The sequence below is a fragment of the Lissotriton helveticus genome, chromosome 2_1 (assembly GCF_964261635.1).
Source record: "Lissotriton helveticus chromosome 2_1, aLisHel1.1, whole genome shotgun sequence".
Taxonomy (NCBI): domain Eukaryota; kingdom Metazoa; phylum Chordata; class Amphibia; order Caudata; family Salamandridae; genus Lissotriton; species Lissotriton helveticus.
In genome coordinates, this window is record NC_136059.1 from 535,595,714 (window position 1) to 535,621,920 (window position 26,207).

Consider the following 26,207-nt stretch of genomic DNA (forward strand, 5'->3'; position numbering starts at 1 on the left):
TACAGCGTCGGGTGCCTAGTCTTAGCCTGTAGGAATCCATCTTTGCAAAAAAAGGCTGCAGGTTTCGTTTTGGGTTTAACCATCGGGGGGCTCAGGCCTCACAATGCTCGGGGACGTGGGGACACCTTAGGTCCTCTTCTCTGCGGGCTAGGGGTGACGGATGCAGAGGTGTCTTTAGGTGTGGGTTTTTGTCATCAACAATGGTTGCAGTAAAGGGGACCTGCAAACAGACTGCAGGCGATGTTAAGTCCACAGCGGGGAAACCCAATCTGGGCTTCGAGTCTGGAGGGTCTGAGTACCACATTGGCACTATTGACCCATTTAAGTACAGGCTTGGTGGCCCAGGTGCATTGGTGCTTTCCGGTGTTGGGTTTTCGCGGTCATGGAGCCTCACAGTTTTTTCATGGTACATGCAAAGTGCAGGAGAGCAGCTCCACTGTTCCACTAGAGTTCCAGGGTTAAGTGATGACAGTTCCCTCAGGCTTTAGAGATGCATCAGCTGCAGGACAAGTTGTCTGCTGGTGCAATTGTCGAAGTCAGCAGTCAGGCTAGGGGCGTTGGTGCCAAATCAGCTGCTGATTCTTCTGTTCTTGCGACTCTTTATGTCTGTCTTCTTCTTTCAGGTCGGCAGGGTCTGACTTCCTGGTTAGTGCCAGGGGCTCTCCTAAATACTAGATTTAGTGGTGTTAGGGGAGTGTATGGTAGTAGCCAATGTGTCCTCTATATGACCACTTCCTGTGGGAAGTGGGCATTACCCTGTCCCAGAGTTCCTAAGTTTGCCAGATGGCAGACTCTGAAAAGTCGTATCAACTTCAGGTAGCCCACCTGAAGGTGTGCATGTCTCTCTGACTGATTTTCCCAACCTTGCCCAGGTGCCAAACAGGACCTGGCCAAGGGGGGGTCGGCATCCTCTCCTGTGAGGGATGCCAGATTACGAAGGCGGTGGGCTCTTTGAAGCTTTCTGCCTTAGAATGCTAATTTGCAAGACATCCTCTGCCTGAGCAGTCTTTTGTTACTGACCCCTGAGAGCAAAGGCCCTCACCCCTGGGAAGTCAAAAACTTGTCTGGAGTAACAGACTGTCTAAGACCAATCAGGTAGCACACCAGAAGTGGTAGGTTTTCAGGGGACACCTCTAAGATGCCCTTTTGGTGCATGTGTTAATAAATCCAACACTGGATTCAGTGTTGGTGTGATAATACGAGGTGTTTGATACCAAACATCCCTGTTTTCAGTGAAGCCATCTTATATCTGGGGAACCCATTTTCACCGGTGTCCAGCACATGTTTTAAAATGGCTTCCTTGGTCCCTTGTTCTGGCAGTAATGGAACTGACCAGCACAGGGGCACATCTGCTCCTGCAGATCTGTTCTCCAATGTAATATAATGCACCCTGCCTTAGGGCTGTCAGGCCTGCTGTAGTGGTGACTTAGAAATATAACATGCAGTGGTAGGGGACATAGCACACAGGGATGTGTGTCATGTCGTGTTTTCACTTTTTTCTGCACCAAAACACACAGCTTGCAGTGGCAGTCTGTATGTGTTTGGTGAGGGGTTCCCTAGGGTGGCACAAAACATGCTACAGCCCTTAACCTCTTTAGCCTCCTTGACCTAGGTACCAGGGTTACCATTTACAGAGAGTGCTAAAGGAATTGCTAACTGTGGAAATAATTGTACAGTTTTGGGAAAGGCATTGGGGATGTGGTTAGGAGGAACCCAGTGCACTTCCAGTCAAAATACCAGGCAAAAAGTCGGGGTGAACTTATCAAAAAGGGGCGCTTTCCTACAATACCCTTTACAAGCCAAACTTTCAGATATTCTCTTCTTTTTGTTTTTTGCTGTTCGTTTTGTCTTTGGCACGGCAACACTTTGCAATGGGCACTGTTAGATGTAGTTTGTTGCCTCTTTCAGCCTTTCTACATTGCTGGATACATTCCTATTGTGTTTAATTAAAGTTTTGAGACACGCGCTTCCTCCTAAACTGTTTGCAATTCCACAATGGGACTTTAACTTGGTATTGACATTTCTCATGTGCATGCTCTTCGAGCCTGTGCACAGGTTTGTTGCGTCTTCTGACTCTAAAGACTGTCTTCCCCATGGTCAACACTTCAGCTTCTCGCATGAGTGAACTCAAGGCACGGTCGATGCAACTGCCCTACACCACAGGCAGACAAACCAGTGCTGAGGACTAGGTAGGCCTTGTTACCTAAAGTTGTGACTCCATTTTACGTAGCACTGTTCATCTCCCTGCTAGCATTCGTTGCCAGTTCCTTCCACTCAAAAGAGGAGGAAAGGCTTCATCAGCTGGACTCCAAAAGCGTGTTGACCTTTTACAATGATCTACCAGGAGCACGGTGTGGACTGGCAACTTTCTCTGAGGTTCTCTGGGCTAAGAAAATGAAGGCTGTACCCTGTTAAAGTGGGTAATCCTGTGCATCAAAATCATATATGCACTGGCCAAGAAGTGTCTCTTAGAAGGTCTGAACGCCATCCTACCAGGGCCAAGGCTGCTACTGCTGCATTGGCACGCAGAATACTGTTCTTGGTTTCTGCCAGACTGTGACTTCGGTGTTGGTGCACATGTGCACAAAGTACTTTTCTTTTGAAAACCAGGTCTTCCGGCAAGGACATTTCACCTCTGCAGTCCTGCAGGACATTTGGTCGGAGTCCCCTACATAGACCAACCTCCTTTGGCAGGTACTGTTTGGTATCTTTTCTAAGGTGAGGCATCTGCGGTTAGAAGTAATCATCACAAGAACAAGTTCCTTAACTTTCTAATCACTTATCTATACACAGATTTGCCACCACCGCGGTACCTTCCCATTCTGTGAAGTGGCATCTAACCAAGTTTAAATTTAGGAATCGCACAACAGTATAAACACACTTGTACCAACAATTGCTTCACAATCCCCGTTTGAGGGTGCAGAAAGCAACCAACTTCCATCAGCACGCAGTGTGGCTCTTATATGCAGCTCCACCCTACTACTTCCAGGGGTGTAAAGAGCCATTGCAGAGCGGCACAGCCTCGCCAGCGACACTCAGGAGCATTGGTGATGCTGCATCACCAACGACACTCAGGAGCATTGGTGAAAAAGGTTCCATATCCAGTCTGGCACTTGGGGAGTATTCCAAGTAAAGCAATCTTCAGTTAGATATATCCTCCAGAAAGAGCGTTACCAAAGGTGAATAACTTGTTCTTTTTCTAATTTTTGGAAAAGTGTTAATGAGTAGAGATGTTCATAAATTGAATGGAAAACTCCTTATAAAGGGTCATGACTACAAGGAAGTCTTTTTCTTTTCTTCATTTAAGGTCTTCTTTCTGTTACTTTAGCCTAACTGAGCAGTTCAATTAAGGATTTAGATTAATTTCCAAATGGCCTGATAGGGTGACCACAACATTATGTGCCAAATTGACATTTTCTCATTGTTAGGTTTATCTCTGCCCAGACTAGTTTAGCCGCCGGGGCACTCTGCAGTCGATAACAGCACTTCAGGAATGCCCTTTGCCTGGCTAGTGATTGTTTTACCAAGGCAATTTCCAGTCTTACTTGGGCGGTGGAGACTAACTTTGGAGTATGGAATGCTCGTTTAGATGTTTGCATTGCAAGCTTCTCCAACAGGTCTGCGTCTTAACTCAGCAATATTTCACCTCCATATGACAAAGGTGGAACAATTTTTGATTTGATCACTGTTTTCCATGCCTTTAGATTATGGCCCCTCAGACCTTTTGTTAGGTTTGAAAAGGCGAAGTTTAAGGTTTCAGTTTTTGCAATGATAGCTCTTTTTGTGTAGCAAAGGAATTTTGTGAGCCCAGTTTAAACCCTGTATAAATATATGTTGTAACTTCATCAATGTTGCACCCGGTTAGGCGTCATTTCCCATTTTTCGCTTTTTGTTGTTTCAGCGGTATTACTTTAGTTTTTTTTAGGTTGATTTCTAGCTCGTTAACTGAGGTTCACTGAGTACTCAGCGAGCCTGTTGATCATCCTCTGTAGGGCCTCAAGGGTATTGCTTAACAACTGCTGACCGTCTGTATACAGGGTGCTGCTTAATTGGTGAGACCTGGGGTTAGGTGCATGCAACACCACTTCTGCCAGGGAGTTTGAGAAATCCTAGATGAACAAATTAAAACCACTTGGATGCTAATGACAAGGGTAACTCGTCATGGAGTGCCCATTCATTTAAATGGAAATTAGAGAAGAAGAGTGCAAGTGCCTTAGCATCCAAGTGGTTACAGTGATGCCAATACACATCCCTGATCCAATCCAAGGAAGGTGTTAACCTTTCTGGATAAATGGCATGCGTACCCCACCTTGATCTTTACCCAGGTTTTAGTGTATATCAGCTGGATGGTCCTATACAGTTTTTGTGGAATTCCCAAGCGTAATAGTTTATTTCAGAGCAGGCCTCGAGGGATGCAATTGAAGACCACTTTGAAGTCCACAAAATGCATGATTAGTGGTGTCTCAGTTTCACATACTCTTTTCATTATGAGTCCCACAGCCATCAAGTTTGTGGTGGTTCCTTGCTTTTTGGTGAACCCGGTTTGGTTCATTGGCAGCCTTTTTGCCTCAGTCGCCTACTCCTGAAGATCTTGCAGTAGTAGTGTTAATATTTGCGGTCCACATTGAACAGCGATATCGACCTGTAACTGCTGGTGGATGCAGCTACTCCACCCTTGAAGATGGGGTGAATCACTGAGCCTTTCCAGCTTTCCAGAATGCTTCCCACCATCAGTATTCGCTTGAACTTCGAGTTCAGGAAACCAGCCCAGGTTGCAGCATCGTGCTTTTGGAGTGCAGTCGGTATGCTGTTAGGGAGGGGTGCGCAGTTGGAGCACGAGTTTGCAATTATTTTTTACCAAGGACTCCATTGAAAAGTCTTGGGGCTCCATTGAGTGGTCTAGAGTGTTGGTAGCACCATTGCTATTGATTTTCAGGGTCACCAACTTGTGTGGGCTTGTGCTGTGATCTTTTACATGTGGGGTCAGACCTGGGCCCGGTACAGAATGGTCATCTGTACTTCCCTTGTAATGTGTTTGTAGGTATTTAATCCATCCATTCTTCCACACATATATTACCATTGTTTGCCGCCCTGGGACCCTTATCAAGCTTGTTTACTAGTTTTCAGAAGCTTCTATGGTAGTTATTTTGAGGAGTATTGTAGCATTGCCCACTCTCTCTTTAGCAGCCATACCGCCTTTTTTAGGCTTTTACGCTCAATTTGTAGGTATTTTAGTAATACTAAATCCTATGGTGAGTGCAGCAGTTGACGGAGCACTTTGTTGATCATTGACCTGATAAGGCTAACTAGCTTTGGCTGGATGATAAAACAGTTGTGGGTAATATTTGTACCTTTTTCCAAATTGTTAGCTGGAAATCTTGCTGCTGGGGTTTCCAAGAGTCACTCCCACGCCTGGGTTCTCCTTACTGGTTGATATTTCCTTCAGGATTGCCTCGGCCTCACTTGCCAAGCCTTCAATATTATCCAGACTCCATTTAAAGCATTTTCAATGTTCAGTGTGAACGTCAGCCTGCACTATCCGCACCTGATCAAATACGGTCATATCGGCACTTAGAAGGTTGCCGGGTGATGGTCACTCTGATCTATGCTCTATTTTAAAGTCGACTACTCCGCCAAACAGAATAGCGCTCACCATTGTGTGGTCAAGGTAGGAGGACATCTTAGAGGAGCGCCTTGTCCAGCAGCGTCCTTTGACTATTACCAGACCTCCTGCTTTACAAGTCTTCAGGAGCCTTTTCCCAAGATTGTCATGGCATCTAAGCAGAGGGTGACTTTGTGCTCGCAGCACATGTAACCTCTCATCGCCAGCGCCATCTGTGTCTTGAAAAAGGTTCAGATTAAAATCTCTAGTTCAAGTTCAAGTTCAAGAATTTATATAGCGCACTACTCACCCAGAGGGTCTCATCTCGCTTGGGGAGGGGGTTCATTATTTATCGAATAGCCTGGTTTTAAGTTCTTTTCTGAAGGAGATGTGGTTCTGTGTAAGGCGGAGGTGAGTGGGAGTGAGTTCCAGGTCTTGGCCGCCAAGTAGGAGAAGGATCTACCTCCCATGGTGGATCTTTGGATACGCGGAACTGCGGCGAGGGCTTGATGGGCGGGAGGGAGTGTAGAAGGATAGTCGGGTGTTGAGGCATTCGGGTCCTACTTTGTAGAGGGCCTTGTGTGCGTGGGTGAGGAGACGGAACGTTATTCTCTTGTTGACGGGGAGCCAGTGAAGATCTTTCAGGTGGCCGCTAATGTGATCTTGGCGATGGATGTCCAAAATGAGTCTCGCTGATGCATTTTGGATGCGTTGGAGTTTTTTCTGTAATTTGGCTGTGATTCCGGCGTAGAGGGTGTTTCCGTAGTCCAGTCGACTCGTGACCAGTGCGTGGGTGACAGTTTTTCTTGTCTCGGAAGGGATCCAACGGAAGATTTTTTTGAGCATACGAAGTACGTTGAAGCAGGAGGATGAGACGGCGTTGACTTGTCTGGTCATTGAGAGTGAGGAGTCTAGGATGAAGCCACGGTTGCGTGCGTGGTCTGTGGGTATGGGTGCTGTGCCCAGAGCCGAAGGCCACCATGAGTCGTCCCAGGCGGAGGGGGATGATCCTAGGATGAGCACCTCCGTTTTGTCTGAGTTAAGTTTTAGGCGACTGTTATTCATCCATTCGGCTACTTCTTTCATGCCTTCGTGAAGATTGGTTTTGGCGGTGATAGGGTCTTTGGTGAGGGAGAGGATCAGCTGGGTGTCGTCAGCGTAGGAGATGATGTTAAGGTTGTGTTGACGCGCGATGGATGCGAGTGCGCTCATGTAAACGTTGAAGAGGGTGGGACTGAGTGATGATCCTTGTGGTACACCGCAGATGACTTCGGTGGCCTCTGATTTGAAAGGGGGAAGTTGGACTCTTTGAGTTCTTCCAGTTAGGAACGAGATGATCCAGTCCAAGGCTTTTCCTTGTATGCCGATGTTGCTGAGGCGTTGTATGAGGGTGCTATGACAGACTGTGTCGAAGGCGGCGGAGAGGTCGAGTAGAATGAGGGCCACTGTTTCTCCGTTGTCCAGTAGTGTTCGGATGTCGTCTGTAGCTGCGATGAGGGCGGTTTCGGTGCTGTGTTTGGCTCGAAAGCCGGACTGTGAGGGATCAAGGGAGTTGTTGGATTCAAGGAAGGCGGCGAGCTGGCTATTGACGGCTTTCTCAATGACTTTGGCAGGGAATGGGAGGAGGGATATGGGGCGGTAGTTTTTAAGTTCAGAGGGGTCAGCTGTGGGTTTCTTCAGGAGGGCGCTGACTTCGGCGTGTTTCCAGCTTTCTGGGAAGGTGGCAGAGTTGAAGGAGCAGTTGATGACATCACGGAGATGGGGTGCGATGATGGAGTCTGCTTTGTTGAAGATGTGGTGGGGACAGGGGTCGGTTGGCGATCCAGAGTGGATGGAGTTCATTAGGCGGATGGTGTCTTCAGTGGTGATTGGGTTCCAGGCGCTGAGGTTGTTAGAAGGCGGATTAGGTTCGGAGGGGGGTGGAGAGGATTGTTCGTTGGCAATGTTCTCGAAGCTGTTATGTATGTCGGCAATTTTGTTGTAGAAGAAGGAGGATAACGAATCGCAGAGGTCTTGGGAGGGAGGGATGTCGTTTGAGGCTGCGGTGGGGTTGGTGAATTCTTTGACTATGTTGAATAGTTCCTTGCTGTTATGGGCGTTATTGTCGAGTCGATTCTTGAATGCTGATTTCTTGGTGGATCGAATCAGTTGGTGGTGTTTGCGGGTGGCTGCCTTGAAGGTGGTCATGTTGTCGGTGGTTGGGTTTGTTCTCCATGTTTTCTCGAGAGTACGGCATAGCTTCTTGGATTTCTTAAGGTCATCGTTGAACCAGGGGGCCTTTTTGCTGTACTGTTTGGTGTGATGGTTTTTCAGGGGTGCTAATTCATCAGCGCTGTGAGTGATCCATTGTTTGAGTTTGGTGGCGGCTTGGTTTGGGTCCGATGAGAGGGCGGGTGGGTTTTGGTTGAGCGATGTGAGGAGTTGGTCGGTGGTGATTTTGTTCCAGTTTCTTCGAGGAATAGGTTGTGGGGGGTTGTGGGTCGAGGTGGTTTTGTAGCTGAAGTGAACACAGCTGTGGTCCGTCCAGTGGAGATCTGTGGTACGATCGAAGTAAATGTATTTGCTGGAAGTGAAGATTGGGTCGAGTGTATGTCCGGCTACATGGGTGGGGGTGTCAACAGGTTGTTTGAGTCCGAGATTGGCCAGGTTGTCAAGGAGGGTAGTGGTGTTGCTGTCGTTTTTCTTTTCCAGGTGGAAGTTGAGGTCTCCTAGTAGAATGTAGTTCTCGGAGGCGAGGGCATGTGGGCTGATGAAGTCAATAATGTCTTCGCTGAATTGTTTACGGGTTCCTGGGGGCCGGTAGATGAGGGTGCCTCTAAGTGTGGTCCTAGGGTCGGTGTGGATCTGGAGGTGGAGGTGTTCGGCGGTTGCAAGGTTATCGTCGAAGCTGGTCGTGATTTTTATGGTGTTCTTATGGACGATGGCGATGCCTCCTCCTGTTTGATTGGTGCGGTCTTTTCGGGTGATCATGTAAGTGTCCGGGATGGCTATGGCGATGTCGGGTGTTGATGATGCGTTCATCCAGGTTTCTGTAAGGAAGGCGACGTCCGGTGAAGCAGTGTCAAGTAGGTCCCAGAGTTCAGTTGCGTGTCTGTGGACTGAGCGGGTGTTCAGTAGGATGCACTTCAGGTGGTTAGAGTCGGAGCTGTGTTTGGAGTTAGTGGATGTGGTATGGATCTTGACGCTGGTAAATTTGCAGGAGTGGCAGGTGAAAGGACCATGGGTGCGTCCTGGGGCAGCTTCGTAGCATTGTGGTGTGCGTCCCGGGTTAAGGGCGCTGAGGGTAGTGGCGTCGTACGTTATGCGGGATGAGTGCGGTTTGCGGGGACCAGGGGGTCTGGCGCTGGGCGCGTTCCAGGCGCGGACGGGCGTAGACGGGCTTACCTTTGGCGCGCCTTCGGTGCGCATGGGGCGCGACCGCTGCGCGTAGAGGTATCTGTCATAAATGGAGAGAGGGGGTGGGCGGAGCGTGGGAGGGGCAGCAGGGAGGCGGTAGCGTGGGGGGAGGGACGGGCTGGAGGTACAACAAAATGGCAGCAACACAAACAATGCAAACACGACGATATTGGGGGTGAATAATGGCAAATACTGCCGTGTGCACCGTCAGGCAGCCTCAGGGAGCAATGCAGGCAATGCGAGCGGTGGAGCGCCAGGAATACACACAGGCACAGACAATAATTACAGCAATGCGAGGCGCAGGTAAGCACAGATTAAATTCAGGTACAGATTAAAGGCACAGGCATAGAATCGTTAAGGCAGCAGCGGGGAGAGCAGCGCTACGATACCAGGAGATGCCAGGGGCCAGGGGGGAGCGACCGCTTCTGCCGAAGACAGGCTGGTCACAGTGATGCGCAGGACGGGACGTTCCTGATAACCAGTGGGTGGGAGGGGCAGCAGGGAGGCGGTAGCTTGGGGGGAGGGACGGGCTGGAGGCACAACAAAATGGCAGCAACACAAACAATGCAAACACGACGATATTGGGGGTGAATAATGGCAAATACTGCCATGGGCACAGTCAGGCAGCCTCAGGGAGCAATGCAGGCAATGCGAGCGGTGGAGCGCCAGGAATACACACAGGCACAGACAATAATTACATTAATGCGAGGCGCAGGTAAGCACAGATTAAATTCAGGTACAGATTAAAGGCACAGGCATAGAATCGTTAAGGCAGCAGCGGGGAGAGCAGCGCTACGATACCAGGAGGCACAGGCACAGGATCGTTATGGCAGCAGCGGCGAGAGCAGCGCTACGATACCAGGAGATGCCAGGGGCCAGGGGGAAGCGACCGCTTCTGCCGAAGACAGGCTGGTCACAGTGATGCGCAGGACGGGACGTTCTTGATAGCCAGTGGGTGGGAGGGGCAGCAGGGAGGCGGTAGCGTGGGGGGAGGGACGGGCTGGAGGCACAACAAAATGGCAGCAACACAAACAATGCAAACACGACGATATTGGGGTGAATAATGGCAAATACTGCCGTGGGCACAGTCAGGCAGCCTCAGGGAGCAATGCAGGCAATGCGAGCGGTGGAGCGCCAGGAATACACACAGGCACAGACAATAATTACAGCAATGCGAGGCGCAGGTAAGCACAGATTAAATTCAGGTACAGATTAAAGGCACAGGCATAGAATCGTTAAGGCAGCAGCGGGGAGAGCAGCGCTACGATACCAGGAGGCACAGGCACAGGATCGTTATGGCAGCAGCGGCGAGAGCAGCGCTACGATACCAGGAGATGCCAGGGGCCAGGGGGGAGCGACCGCTTCTGCCGAAGACAGGCTGGTGCACTTTATCTCTGATAACCTGATAATTATCTCTGATAATTATCAGGTTTTCCATCTGTTTATCTCCTTTCCAGTCCAAGAGCAGTTTGGTCAGTTTCTCAACTATTTTTTTTTCTCTCGGTTTAAAATAAATATGAACCAGGACTAGTGGAGTTGCCGACTGCTTGTCCCATCCCTCCTGATGTAGACCCAGTAACCAAGGTTCTTCTATATCCAGTGGCATTACCTTTGCGGGTAGTTTTGAGTTCACATAGGTCGCTAACCCACCTTGCGCCCTTCCATGCGTGCTATCTTTGTGTGCCCATCTGTTGAATTCAAGTAACCCAATTAATGGAATGCTGGTTTGCACCCTAGTCTCCTGAACTCAATTATATCAAACTTCTCAAAATGTTCCATCATTGTAGCATCTTCGTGTGGCAAGACCTCTCAGATTCCCGGCACAGATGTTTAGTTTGTCATGTTTTTTTTTGTGATGCCTCAAACAATTCACGTTTCAATCTTTGTTGCCCTCCCCCACTAGAACCAATGGTAGGCAGCTCCAATTCTCCTGTTCCCCTTGTTTGGAGACTTGTCTGGACCCAAAGACTACCTCTGTTTGTGTATCTGCTGCTTGAATCTTCAACCACGAGACACTATTGGACAGAGGCCAACCCAGTAGACCTTTCAGAAGTGAGGGTACCTGTTGATTCCAACCCTTACGTTGTCCCACAAGTGGTGACATATGGCTTTAATATCCCTTGTTGGTTGGTTTTGGGGCTGGAGCTGGGGGAGGTAGCACCCATCCTGTAAATGCACTATTTGTATGTCCCAGCTCCTTACAGGCCATGACTTTGACTTGCAATGTGAATGATTTAGGATATCATGGGATCCTCTGGGTCTGTATTTGGGGATCTGATATGCTTGCCTTTGGTCCTGTGTAGGCAGCAGAGGTCTTAATGTTCTATGAAACATTTCTGGGTGGGCTTGTATTCTGATTCTGTGTGCCACCCCCATGAGTGTTTAAATTAATCGCATGGTGCATTATCCTCAGTTCTGGATGTCCTCCACACAAGCTGCAGATAGATTTAGAACCACAGTTTATTCTCATATCCTGCATAGTTTGTGGTCCGGCGCCATTCGCCCATTGGGATGGTCAGGGAGGCCCTCCTCCTGGGGTCTGACCTCCCTCCTTTCTAGACTGCATGTTTCATTCATTAGGCATGTTCATTAGGGTGTTACTGTTCTGTGCTGGTCTCTTATTTATGGGAGTGGGTTCTGCCTCTTCCTTCTTCTTTACGGCAATATCTTTGGTGCGGCAATTAGGGTCCTTCTTGGCCTCTTACTGACCTTCTTTAACCAGTACTGGTTGAAAAAGTAGTTGGGGCTGTAGGGGTGGCCCCATCACCCACTGCTCTCCAATCTCTTGATGCTCATCTCCCGCTTCTCCTTGCTTTACCTCCATTGTGGTGGCGTCATCAATTCTGTTGCCGTATTCACCTGGGGCTTTTCCCGTGCAGGATCTCACTGGATAGGCTCTGTGTCTGCATTTCCTTGCTCGCTTTCTTTCCCGCTTCATCATTCATGGCGGTGCTGAGTTATTTGGTGGTGACAGCTCAATAGTCACTGGCTCTTGCTTTTGTTCATGAGTTCTCCTCACAATAGGGGTCATCCTGTTCCCTTGTCTGTTTTGTGCTGGCTTGTTGGTTCTTTTATTGGTTAGGGTAATTCACATCTGCTCTGCCACTGCTGCGCACTTCTCCCCAGCAAAGTGTACTTTCCTAGCATTGTCTGCACTGTCTCTTCATCTGCTTTTGCTGCAGTCTGTGTAGTTACACATGATACTTTCCTTACTTCTTCAGCATTTCCTCCAGAATCACTGGCAGTTTTACTAGTTTGCCAATTACCTCCTTGCAAGTACACATTGTGAATTCATCGTCCTTCCGAGATTGAACTCTTTGAATCAGGTTATTTAGATTCTCCAGCTTCTCGTCTATCCCTGACACGAAAACTGTGTATGTATTTAACAGGTCCACTTGTACGTCCATTTTGTTAGCATGATCATTCAGTGCTTCCACTGCCACTTGCGTTGTATTGAGTACTGCCTCCCAGAAGTTGTTGATGTCGGTTGCCACCCCATTTGGACTCTTAGCCCTCATTTTGCGCTCTGGGCTTTGGTCTTCTGCACATGGGGAGTCCGGGGGGGCTCTGCTCACCTTAAGTCGGGTGGGCTCAGCACTACCTCACTTGTGCGGTGCTGCTTGAGCTGGTTCGCTACTGCAATTCCCATGCAAGAATTCAACTGAGATGTGCCGGTTCCCTCTTTAAAAACCGGAAAGGCATTACAAATTTAGTTAAATTTGCATTGAGGACCTCCGTTGTCTGGTTGTTTGGTGGCATCTGTGGCGTCTGGGGGCAGGGGGGTTACGTTTACAGGGTTAACTTCAACTCCAGGGTGCTGCTGTTGGTCTTGCTGCTAATACTTGTGTTTATTGCATTTCTGCTGCTGTTCAATTGGTCCTTTTCAGGATGACAATTTCTAGAGTTAGGATTGGGGGGTACTTGTAGCAGCAGCTGCACTTGGCCCATCACTAAAGGACTGTCCTCTCGGGATTCTGGCCCCTGACCAGAGGAACCAGGTGCTCCTTGCCCTTCCACAACCCCTTCCTCTTCTTTTACAGTCAAGGGGAAAAATAAATCAGATGCTTGCCACTTGTATCTGTATACCATGTCTCTTTGGTACTGCTGCGCTCATTACTCATCTCGCAACAGGCTTGCTCACCAACACCATCGTTGGCCGGCGTGCCTGTCAAGGCTGTCATGGCTAACGTGACTACCGTGGAGCTAGCTTCGGCATCAATCTCTGCCAACATCTTCCTCTTGGCACTATTAAGTCAAGGGATTTCCCGCTTTCTTTTCTTCTAGGTTGTCTGGGTGCTTGTCCTGTTTTTTCCTAACCACATGACCACCAGTCTATTTACAAATCCTGCCTTTGCCCAGGTGGACGTGAAGTGGGGGGCAACCTCGGCTACCCCATTCACCCAGAGGCCGTCTCTACTCTTCCTCTTTTCTCCCCAGGTTGGGGCTGGGACATTTCTAAAGCCACACACCTCACTCGATCCTAAGTTGGGCCGCTTCCATGGATCTGGGTGCCCACCCGGGGCTGTGACACTAACCACAGCTATCCACCACACACTTGCTGCTCACTCCTTGGCTTGATTTACACATCTCACAGTGTCTTTTCGTGTAGGTGTAGGGTCCACAAGTGGGCTATGACAGGCCGCTGCAATGAAACCATCCCTGCACCGTCCCTGATCTCCCTCCAGTCTCCACCTGGCTTCTCAGCACCCTCAGCTTCAGGCAGTTTCCAAGCTGTTTGGTGTGACACCCTCATGGTGGTCTGCTCTTACCGGCTGGTTCAACAAACTCCTCTCAGAGCCCTCTCCCTTCTGAGAGGGACCTGTGTAGGGGCCTCTGGTCCCTGGTCCACAGCTTCCCTCGCGTGACCGCAAGCAAACCTCCTCCTCCGGCAACTTGAGAACTCGAGATCTCGCGATACGTCACATCCTGCCAAGTTTTCCTTCTTCATGTTTCAGTAAAATGTGCCTGCTAGATCTTTTGCTTTTGAAATTCTAGTAATGTTTAGTGATTCTCGTGTTAATAAGTGTGCTTGGATAGCTAAGAGTTTTGGGCTGTACATAGCTGCATGCACAATAATGGTATCTGGAAAACTACAATAAACACATTGGACAAAAAAAGTGTTGCGTATTTTAATGAATGTTTATTGTATCCAAATGCTTGAATTGTGTCACTGGTCCGTTAATATAAGTATATTTATCATAACAGAATGTTGTCAATATGCTCTTTTCACATATGATGTCAAGTGCCTCAAAGATGTTGGCATACCATTGGTGCAGACATCTTGAAATGTAGTTGGCATGCACCCGTGTGCCAGCCTTTAATGGAAAGACAATTAAAACTGTATATTTGTGTATTCATTGCTATTTAAGTTGAGAAAGAGCCAATAAGTGTTTAATCCTTAACCTTGCTTATCTATCCAGCTGAGGGTCATCATGACAGTGCCCTAACCCACTTCCTATACACAGCCTTCTCATTCTTAGGAGTTGCAGACCACAAGGTATTTTCTTCCATTATTGTTAAAGATTATCTCAGTTTATTATGCGCAAATAGTAAGATGTGAAGGTTGGCTGGTTTTACTAATCATGTAATTAAAAGCACAGAGTGCTGACCTAATGTATAACACCACAAAACGCTAATTACAGCAGATGCAAACAGAACATTTGTTACAGATGTGAGCTTTTCTTTCAAGTAACTTGACCATATTTTAAAATCTCTTTTTGTGGTGTAAATGTTCTATTTGTCAGTGCAAATAACTTGCATGAAGGCTTTATCTTAAAATATATGCAGCATTTTGCTTGATTTATTTCTTCCCATTTTCCAACGTTTTGCCTGAATGCACCTGTGGCAATAAACAATAGGCAAACGCGAAATGAGGCCACAGAATTTCAGCACGTTTTCTTGCTGGGTAGAATTAAAAGCCTTTTACCTTGACTGTTTTTTCTTTGTAAGGAATTGTGATAGTAAAAATGTGGTCATTGTTAGGAACCTGCATCATATCATGGGCATTCAAATAGACTCTGCATGCTTGGCCATGAGTAAGTGCAATAGAAATAAAGAACAGTTTACAGACATCCTTCTGGTAGGTGTTTAATTGCCCATTGTCAGTTTAGGACAAGGAAATTAAATGTTTGAATTTACTTTGCCATCATATGCATTTAGCTACCTCCTAAAGTCAGAATCATTAAATGCAAAGGCCCTAACGTTTTATTATAATCCTCTATGTAGGTTGTTTTCCCACTACACATAAATGCCTGTGAATTTCCTTGATAAGAATTTGAATTCTGAGATTGCTTTCAATTTCTGAATCAACTCTAGCGATTCATGGTCTTTCAGGCCTTTAAAATCTAGTGTTAAACGGCAAACAACATCAATCGATTTGTGTGGAACGAAAGAAGACCCCTTATGAACCGCCTCTTGATTTACAGAGCTACCAAAGAGGGGGATTTGGGGGCGCCCAATATTATTTAATACTTTCAGGCATCGCTACTCCGATTTAGGGTAGAATGGGCCCAAGCAGCTACTGAACAACACTGGTGTTTCATGGACCAGGCGATGTCCGGTGCTCGCATTTTGCAGGTGGCTGGTACTCACATTTGGAAGGTTCCCTACCTTCCTAAAAAAGCATAGATCGGGCATTTAGACATCCTATATAATGAGGGCCTCAGGGGCAAACAGGAGGATAATTTATTCGACTCTGAAAGAATCTTTCCCTTTGATGCTTTTCAAAGAGACTGCGTATGTCTGAATCAGAACGCTTCCACTACCTACAGATTAGGCACTGGGTGATGCTCCCCTCAGTCAAACCACACACTCATAGACCACAGGAACCATTTGAAAAATGTATTCCTCTCAATGACAAACTTAGCCGACTAAAGACAGAGCTCTAGCCATTGTTAACACAACCACCCCCAATGGAGAAGCAAGCAGGGCCGAAATTATGGGTAGCAGGGAAGGGTAGGTACTCACTCACAAAGAATGGGAAGATATTTTCTACAGAGCATTGCACACTGCACAGTGCATCCAGTACTGATATGGTTGTCAAGGTAGCCACATACTGGTCTTTCGCCGGGGTACAGAAAAGGTGTTAAAAACGTAGCAAAGAATACTGGAGAGGCTGCGCGAGGACCGGAACTCTGTTACACTTACTCTGGAACTGCCCAAAAGTGGACCGATACTGCGCCACAGTCCTGGATGATATAGATACATTCTTTGAAACACAGGTGCTGTGACTCCCAGTGTATGTTCTACTGGGCTTATTCAATCTAACCTACTCTCTGAAGTCCCCACATGGTTGGCAAATGGCGGTGGCCCTAGGGACAGCACAGCAAGCAGTTTTGTCCCTCGAGGGCTTGGACAGAGTCCCAGACCACACCACATGGCTACACGGAATATGACACTAGCTGAGCATTGACTAGCTAACCCAATCCATAGAGAACAATCAAAAGTCATTGTTCTCCTGAGTACAAGGGAGAAGTTTTGGTAGGTAGGAGTTGAGTTTATCAATGTTTCTCACACACTGCACACTACACCATAGACAAAGAGGAGGGCCATCTAGAAACAGGCTGGAGAGGGGACTAGGGGACAAGTCCGGAAGCTCCCAACGGAGACCTCGGTTCGTGAGGCTCCTGTGAGCATGGGGAACAGTTAGTTGTCGTGGGTCCAGGCCATGGAGCCCGAGTGTTGTTTGGCTGGGCTAGTGCATCAAAGGCTATCACAGTAGCGGTTTGGACCAGTAGATGGGGACAAAACAGGACCTCTGGGCCACTTGCGGTGCTGGATTCTGCGATGCTGACATCCCTCGTCTGCTGGTCAGCCGCTTTGAAAATGAAGTCCGCATTGGATTCAAACAAGCTTTGGTTGGCACAAGGGGTCCGATACCCTGGCTATTGGTGCAGGACAGCTCTGATTGGTCCTGACATCTTCACACTTGATGAGGAGACATATCTGTCTTCCTGGATCATGGTCACAACTCCTCCTTGGCGGCTGCTGCGTCGGTTGACTTGGTCAACAGCAGATCGGAGAACTGGACATTGTGATTGCAGCAGGCAAGTGGCTCATCCACTTCAAGGGAGATGCTGATGGCTTGGCGAAGTGTTTTTCCTATAACAAGTTTCCATGACTTGCCGTTATCCCCTTGCCTGGTTAATATGCGTCTAGCCAAAAGGCTTATAATGTAGTTATGGTGGTATCCTGGGATGCAACTAACAGGGCCAAGATGAGGACGGTGTGGATTGATGGTATAGCATTTTTATACATCTTTGCTAAAGGTTTATTAGTCTTAGCAGTCAAGAGTGGTGTATTAATTAAAATATGGCTAGTACTGCCAAGAGGTAACATGTACCAATGATTGAAGTTTACACCCAAAAATGTGGAAGTCCTCAAGCATCCAGTTGGCACCAGTTTCATGTGATGTAAACGTTTTCTTTCAAATAAAAAAAAACCCAAGAGAAGTAGTAATTTTAGTAGAGATGAACCGGAGCCAAACACTGACATGTTCTCATGTTCTCAGGATTCAGCTATCCAGCCTGGGAAAGATTAAGGCTTTATGGCACAGAATACCCTCTGATAACTGAATGTCCAAAACCATTAATAGGTAGGTAATAGAATACATTTCTATAAAGATCCAGGAATCCTACTGTAAGTCACATATCTTTGTCCTACTAACTACTTTAGGAAGTATATGCCTTCCCCGACAAAGTGTCAATGGAGAGTATAACATTGAAAGAAAGACAATTACTATATGCCACAGATTCCCTTATACCAATGAAGTGCAGAACTTTGAGCCCTATCCTACATGGAGGACCTCTGAACAGATATGTCAAAATAAGGTTCTAGATTATTTTGCAGTTATATTATCCTGTTATTGCATGAGTGCAGTTTCATTCTCCTAACACAAGACATTCTTGCACTTTGTGGGTAGTGGGATACATATACCCCTGGCATTTACCTCTTCCCTTCTCACCTGCTTACTAAATCCCTAGTAGTGGTTGCCACTCAGCTACATATGGAGCCTTAATGTGTATGATGGGCTAGTGAAGAATTATTTTCTTCGATGCATGATGGATACCAACATGAAAATTCAGCTGCTTTTCAGCTTTGGAATGAACTTGAAACAAACCCCAGCCAGCATGAGGGTTTCTTGAGAGCTGATTTAAAAGCTATATGGTGCATAGCTGACCACATTATTGATTGGGTGACAAATTTTAAGTGTGAGAGCTGTGATACAAATGTAAAGGATGATGGCTTCAAGTAATTAGTACCAAATGCAGGGATTCAGCAGGAAGACCAACATAGAGGACATACCTTTTTGAGGTTCTATCTGTTTACCTAACATCCACAGCCATCTGACAACGCAGAAGATCCAAAGTGCCGGACTCTACTGGAAAAGCAATCCAGAAGACAGAAGGGATTGTCAGGAGCCAAGTCTTAGGTTGGCTGGTCTTGCGCTGGAGCACCACTCATGTGGAGCAGCAACCAATGAGGTGGGCCCCCTGCTGAAACAACGCAATCCCAGGGACGAGAGGGGAGGTTATGATGGCCCAGAGTGGAGTGCAGTCTGTTGCAGAAGGAGGAAACCCGCGGAAGAGACCACCCCACCTGGATTGTTGGAAGTACCCAGTGTGCCATCAAGTGACTGCAAGACTTTGATGGTGGGCGAGAGGGATTGAGCCTCTGTGCTGAATGTGTGGCCCAGAGGTGAAGGTGTCAAGAGAGACAGGCGTACCACAGCAGAGGTGACCCTTAGACAGAACTATATGACGGGTGGGCCCATGTGCAACACCGAGCTCCATTAGAGGACCACTTGGAGCATATGCTGAGGAGGAGATAGCTGGTCTCGAGGCAGATCCTGGAGTCCATCAGGTTGGCATGGAGGTAAAAGAGCCTTGTGCTGTTGGCCTGTTCTCTGCAGTGCATGGTGCTGTTGTGATCACATGGTGAGAAGCGAGCCAGCCAATATGTGGCCATGTGTAAATATACAGAGAAAGCAACATAACAACCACAAAATAATAAAGCATGTTGGAGCAAGTTCAGTTACAGTTAATATACGCAGTCTAAACTAGACATACAAATTCAGGTATATCAATGGCATTTCAACCCATGAACAATTAACGGGTGATCATCAGGATGTAATGTAAATAGAAGCACATATTTTATTTTGCAGGTCACAAATTACCTACAAACCTCAGAGGACAGAAGAATATGTGGCTAAGCTGGTTATGTGTGTCTGATATGACTTGAATCAAAACAGGCAGCTCGTAGGGTTCATTATATTAGATGGTCCATTTAATTGTTGTAATGCTTCCAAGAAAAAAGATTTACGTGTGATCACCAGATCTCATTTTGAAGGAGAGAACCATCAGTGTTCCCCTGTTGCAAGTTCCCATCTCTGCCCATAGAAAGCTATTGTTGGCCGAAATCATTGAGTCGCTGTTAAAGAACCAGAATATATATTCCATACAGGATCCATGCAGAACTGTGGAAAAGTAAATTTTGCCATGTTCTGTGTCCCTACGCCCCATCCATCATATGTTATGTATGCATGACCAATATGCATATGTTATTCCCTATGCCCGATTAATGACGCAATTACAGTTGTGTCCACCTCTAATATGTTAGTTTCCAGTCCTCGTGAATACTACGAATATCAGGCCTATGTAAAATAATGTTGCCACGTTTCTCAGTGTGCACGTTATTCCATTATAAAGTCCCCGTTTCTAGGCCTCAAAAGGGCCCGGACCCTGGATTCAGCTCCTGTCTCCTGAAAGCCTCGCTGAGGAGCGATACAGCCCCCACCTGTATCCTCGACCTTTCACTTACTTCCCGCCTTGCAGTGCCCGGTGCACCCCGGCTCTGCCTCTAAGTCTGCCAAAAGTATGTTATAGTTCCAGCTATCAGTTCAGTCCTCCTCCTTTGCATTCCTAAGCTACTGAACTGCATCAATAGTTTCCGTCGTTGTCTAGCCTTCTCGTCTCCCTGTTAGAGAAATACTGTATTTAATGGTCATTTAGTATTCTTCATCACGCATTTCATGTAGAATAATGCATGGTCCAGTCTTAGAATCAAGTTAGCCTCTCCCCTCATGACTTCTAGTTTATATCAACATGTTCCCTAAACATTAGATACCAGATAGGGTTTAGGTACATGTCGCTCCGACCCTCCAGACTCTAGTCTCTGCTCCTAGCACAGAGTTCGTAGCCCCCAGCTTCTCCTAGTAACACGTCATTGCCAGTTTTCGCGCACCATTAGGTTAGAGGTCCCGGCTCCTTAGGTAGCCCCCTCCTATGTGTCCGCCCATTCATGACATATTCTGTTACGTTTTACTTCACATGTCTAAGTAAACTCCCAGTTACACCTCTTTTTACTGTTATCTCTCGCGACTGCTACACGTCATGCCTTCTGCTCCACCCACTGCTACGCCTACTGCAATGTAATGCTATGTGTTTGCGTTATGTATATAAATGAATGTCTTGTTATTGAATGTTAGCGCGCTCATCCCAGACCAAGCCCCGGCAGCTGCCGGGCCTCTTTTCCCCTGTCATCCTGTTCCTATGCAGGTTGTCCTGATCCTGTCCTTATGCTGTAATAAACCTGCAGAAACTCCTACTACCTCGAATCTTGACTCTTATTTATTGAGCTATCTGTTATTCATTCATTCATCCAAAAATAGGGTATTATTTATTTATTTACCACATAATGGCGCCCGAATAGGGACTTGCCCTTTCCCCACGCGTCGGTGAAGCCACGCCGACCCCCTGACCCTCTGCAGTCGTGACGGAACCATACCGTGCACCTGGCAGATATTTCTGCTTCAAGTATCCCTCAGGCCCACGGAGGAGACGGAGGAGGCGGTCCAGCATCCGAACGAGACGGTGGAGGAACGCGGCGAGTCCCGACCAGAGCCCAAGCCGAGAGTCCAAGGTCCGAGGTATCCGGAGGTCCACCCGTAACTGAAGTCCGAAGTCCGAAGTTCGTCGTCGTAGTCCAGTCCCGTCCGAGGCCTTCCGTTCCGTGCTGCCCGGTGAGTACCATTGCTGGGGTAGTGTCTAGACAGGGTCAGTCTAAATTGACTCTGGTCCGTGGGTTGGTGGTACCCAAGCTCACAAACGAAGTGTTCACCTAGGTGGATACGGGTCTTGATGTGTTCCTTTATGGGACCGGTATGTTCCGTACTGTTTCAGCAGTGCATCCAGTAACTCTAGTCTGTTCCGTTCTCGAGAATTCTGTTCTGTTTTCAGTATTTTCAGGTAGTATTCTGTTCGAACTGTTATTTATAATGTTGTTTAATGTATTTCCAATGTCGTGGTATGCCTGAATTGTTTCCCCAATTGTTATTGTTTTTCGTGTATTGTATTGTGTTCCGATTCAAGTTTAGAATGCCGCTCTTTTCCAAGTTACGTCAGTTAAAAACTAGAAAGGGTCTGCTGGAAGCAGCAGTTCCTGTTCCGCCTAGGGACAGTCCAGGTCACTTTATGTATCAGAAACATGGCATAAGCGCCATATTGTATCTAGATTTATGGGTAGAGTATACCAAACAGTTAGAAGAAAAGTATAGATGGCCCGTATCGGGTACATGGGATGCCGAATGTATCATGCGAGTAGAAGAAGCATTATGGAAAAAGAAAGCCAGACAGTCACAGAAAGATGCCATCGAGTTATGGCGTAAGGAAGCGCATAGAAGAACGGAAAAGGAAGTCAGAAAGTCAGAGTTAAGTAGAGAATCCCAAGAACGAGCCCAAGAAAGAGAATTAATCGAGATAGGTGAACAAGTCAAAACCGAACAGTCAGACAGACAGAGGCATGCCCTTATTAGGGGTATGTATCCTCTCCTTGCCGAAGGCTCGCCAAAAGCGACCCCAGAGGCACCCAGTAATTTCCCGCCACCATTAGTTCCGACCAAGCTACGTCACAAACCGACCGCAGCTGATATTTTTATTTCGTCCTATTTGGACGATACAGTTCCAGAATATGCAAATCCTGTTCGCGCTCCGCTAGTCCCTGTAAATCAGGCACTTCCCGTTCCTCCAGACACCGGAGTACCTGTTACGGTACCCCCGGGTCAGCCTGCCATACAAGTTCAGCCCACGTTACAATTACCGACCCTGCAAGCACGAAGAATGTCAGTCGACGATTCTAGTCTAGGGGCCGCAGGAGGAGGTCCTCCTCAAACCCCGCCGCCACACAAACGTTTATCAGCACTCGAATTACATGCTCAAGCATCACAGCGTACTCCTAAAAGTAATAAGTCTGTTACAGAAATCAGACAAGCCCTTGCCGAATGTGTTTATGATCCAGTTCCAGGCGAATATAATATGGTTTTATATTCCGTACGCGTAAGAAGGGTGACCGAGTATCTAGTCACCTTACCAAATATGAAAGAAGATCTAGACAGAATATATCGTTTCATCCGTACAGGGGATGATCCAGAAAGTATTGGCGAGATCATGTCTCAAAGGAAAGCCGAGATTCAGCTCATGATATTAAAGTTCCTGATCAATTGTCTAATAAGAGAACAAGACTACCCGTCTAAAGATCCCGCCGAAATGAGAATCCTGACAAGGTGGAGTGATAATATAGCCGAGGGTAAGCACAAGACCATTAGTGCCATGGAAAGTATGTACAAGAAAATTCGTAAAGAAATAGTAAGGTTACACGAACAGCGTAAAGCAGCACAAGTAAGTGAGAAAGAAAGTATCTCTGATCCTGAAGAGGAAGACGAGAATCCCGCCAGAATAGCGTATGTAGGGAAATCCAGATTTCCAGATCGCCATTTACGTCTAGAACCCAAGTCTATTTTTCATCATCCAGCACCAGAACGAGAGCCTTGTTCTCTAGAACAAGTATTTCAAGCTACCGATCACATTCTGAAATCACGAGTCGGTTATAGCGAGTTAAGCACCATGCATGAACAAGAACTAGCCCGATCAGCAGTCCGATGGATTACTGATTCTACCACTTTTCCAGACGAAATAGTGGCACAAATGTTTCTGAAACTGCCCCCAGCCGAGCAACGACTGGTGGGTATGTATATGATCCAGCACCTCATTACTCAGTATGAGGGTCAACACTCTGATCCAGGCCCGTTACACGATATCCTGAACGAGTTACTCCAGTACAGATGGAGAGGTCTAGGTACCGATTTAATTAGTGTTATTCTAGAACAGCGTCACAAGTATAGAACGTTCCTGAACCCGCATTTTGTTCACGTCTCACCCCCAGAAAGTAAACCATTCTACATAGACAGACAGAATCCGTTACGAGAAGTCCACCCAGTCCAAGGGACGGGTGGCGAAATGCAACAAGTGTTTGTATACACTCCAATCACAAAGATGGAACTCCTCGAAATGAAAAAGTTAATTCCCTGTCATGACAAAGATCCAGCAGGGTTCCATAGAGAATTAAAAGACATACTCCGTATGGGAGAATACACTTATCCAGACATCATTAAAATGTTAAAGGTCCTGCTACCCGCAGGGGTGTATGAAAAGTTAAAGGAAAAAGAATGGGAGGTGGGAGAGAAAAAGATCGATTGGGCAGCTCTAGAAGCTGAAGATAAGGCACGAGTACCAGGTACCGGTCTTGGAGATAAATGTAAAGAATTACCAGAATTATTGATTCAAGTTTTACCCAGATTATTGACAACTAGAAAAGAAGACTGGGATGCCATCTCAGCCTGTAAACAGAAACAAGATGAAGACATTAGTGATTTTTATTCTAGATTTGAGAAATGTTTCAGTATTAATAGTGGTCTCAAGACAAGTAGTGAGTCATACCCTCATCTTTTCGTTACCAAATTAGTCGAGAATTCAAGTCCACAAATTAAAAACCGAGTTTTGAAAGTCGAAAGCACCTGGCAAGCAAATACTCCGTCCCAGATGCTCCAGATGCTTCAGTATCACCAGAATAGAATCAGAGAAGAGCAAGAACACGAAAGAAAACGTATGAAAGACACGAAAATGAAAGTGCTAGTTGCACAATCTATTCCTCAAGACAGTCAGAAGAGGGGTCCGATTCAAGCCAGTCATCCTGCAGCTCCCGTTAAAGGGAACTGCAATTATTGTAAACAGCCAGGTCATTTTATAAACGAGTGTGCAGTTCTGAAACACAACATAGCTACTGGTAAGACTAAAGAAAGACCACGTCCGCCGAGACAAGAACAAGTTTCACAGATTCCTCAGTCACAGAATGCACAACAGACAGTTACAGTACCGCAGCCTATTGCTGCAACACAGCACGTTACATCGCAGATGTACCAGTATGCACAGTCTGAGTATCCAGAGTACCAGTCATATTCATGAAACAGCCTAGAGAGGGAGGTAGGCTTGCCTCTCATCGAGATACCTGTAGACCAAGAAGGTCCCTATGTACACAGTCAAGTATTAGGGAAAGACAGAAAGTTTTTGATCGATACAGGGGCAAGTAGGACTACAATTAGTCACGCCGAAGTTCCAGGGGCTCCGCTCTCAGGCTCAAGAAATGTTTCCCTTGGATTTTCAGGAAAACCCATAGTTAATGAAATATCTCAGCCAGTTACTCTAGAAGTAGGTCCATTGTCCCGTACTACTGATCTGTTACTTACTAAGGCATGTCCAGAAAATCTGTTAGGTATTAAGACACTGAAAGAGTTAGGTGCAGTTATTTGCTGTTCCCCAGAGGGAATACGTCTGTTCCTACGTGACTTTAAGGGTCACTATGTATTACGAGATTTTGATTCCAGATTGTCTAATGTTCCGCAGCATTTATGGGCGCAAGGTCCAACTGATGTAGGTTACATGCAAATCACACCCTATCGTGTGACTCTCAAACCAGGTGTAGTGTTACCCCGAATCAGACAGTACAGATTGCCACCTGAGGCTGTAGCAGCCTTATCCAAAATTATTGACGAGCTCATGGCTCAAGGAGTAGTTGTAGAAACTGACTCCAATGTATGCAATTCTCCGATCATTCCAGTCATGAAACGTACTGATCCAAATGCACCCCTAGTATATCGATTAGTGATTGATTTACGAGAGCTTAATAAATGTATTATTCCTCAGTATCCAGTTGTTCCAGACATTTCTTCCCTGTTAACTGCCATTGATTCCGAAGCCATGTTTTTCACTGTTATTGACCTCAAGAATGCATTTTTTAGTGTTCCAATTCATCCAGACAGCCAGTTTCTTTTCGGATTTTGTTTAAATGGAAGGAGCTATATGTTTACACGCGCTCCTCAAGGTTTCACAGAAAGCCCTAGTATTTACAGTCAAGCACTCAAGAGACAACTAGACAATATTCACATGCCAACTGACACTGCCCTGCTCCAGTATGTCGATGATCTACTGATCACAGCCCGTTCTGAACGTGCTTGCGAGCGAGCATCACTTACAGTTCTGTATTTTCTAGCCGAGATGGGGCACAAGGTGTCACCTTCAAAGCTTCAATTCTGTGTCCAGCAAGTGGTATACTTAGGACACTTGCTGTCCAAGAGGGGTAGGCAGTTGACACCCGACCGTATCCAGTTAATAGCGAATCTTCTCCAGCCCAGAACCCAGAAGGAGGTACGTGCTTTTATCGGCCTTACTTCTTATTGTAGACAATGGATTCCCCAGTATGCATTTCTAGCCAAGCCACTGATACAGTTAACGACACAGGAGGCAGCCGTATCGACTGTCCTCCCTTGGACATCTGAACATACACTTAGTTTCAACGAGTTAAAGAAAGCCCTATGCCAAGCTCCAGTTCTAGCTACACCGAACTACAGTAAGCCTTTTACACTTTTCGTTACAGAACGCGAAGGTACAGCATTATCTGTTCTTACACAAGATCAAGCAGGTCAATACAAGCCCTGTGCTTATTTTTCAAGCACATTAGATCCAGTCGCCCAGGCGTTGCCTGCGTGCCTCAAGTCAGTTGCAGCCACAGCACTAGCTATCAGACAAAGTGATTCCATAGTTTTAGGACATTCCCTGACAGTACAAGTTCCACATTCAGTAGAAGTTCTTTTAAACCGAACACAAACTCAGCACTTGACAATTGCACGTTTAACAGGTTATGAATTGACACTGTTCCAGCCACACATAGAAATTAGACGCTGCAACATCCTGAATCCTGCTACACTGTTACCATCAGTTAGTTCAAATCCAGACCCACATGATTGTGTGGAATTAGTTAACATTACGACAAAGCCAAGACAAGACCTGACAGACATTCCGTTACCAGATCCTGACCTGAC

At 46.7% G+C, this 26,207-nt stretch overlaps 1 protein-coding gene across 1 annotated transcript in view; it reads left to right on the plus strand.

Annotated features, from left to right (window-relative positions):
* SLC30A5 (solute carrier family 30 member 5) overlaps positions 1-26,207 on the plus strand; it is a 311,396-nt gene that overhangs the window by 71,065 nt on the left and 214,124 nt on the right. Inside the window, exon 7 of the mRNA XM_078675193.1 lies at positions 14,419-14,495. Within this exon, the coding sequence (XP_078531319.1) occupies positions 14,419-14,495 (77 nt within the window). The remainder of the gene's footprint in view (positions 1-14,418; positions 14,496-26,207) is intronic.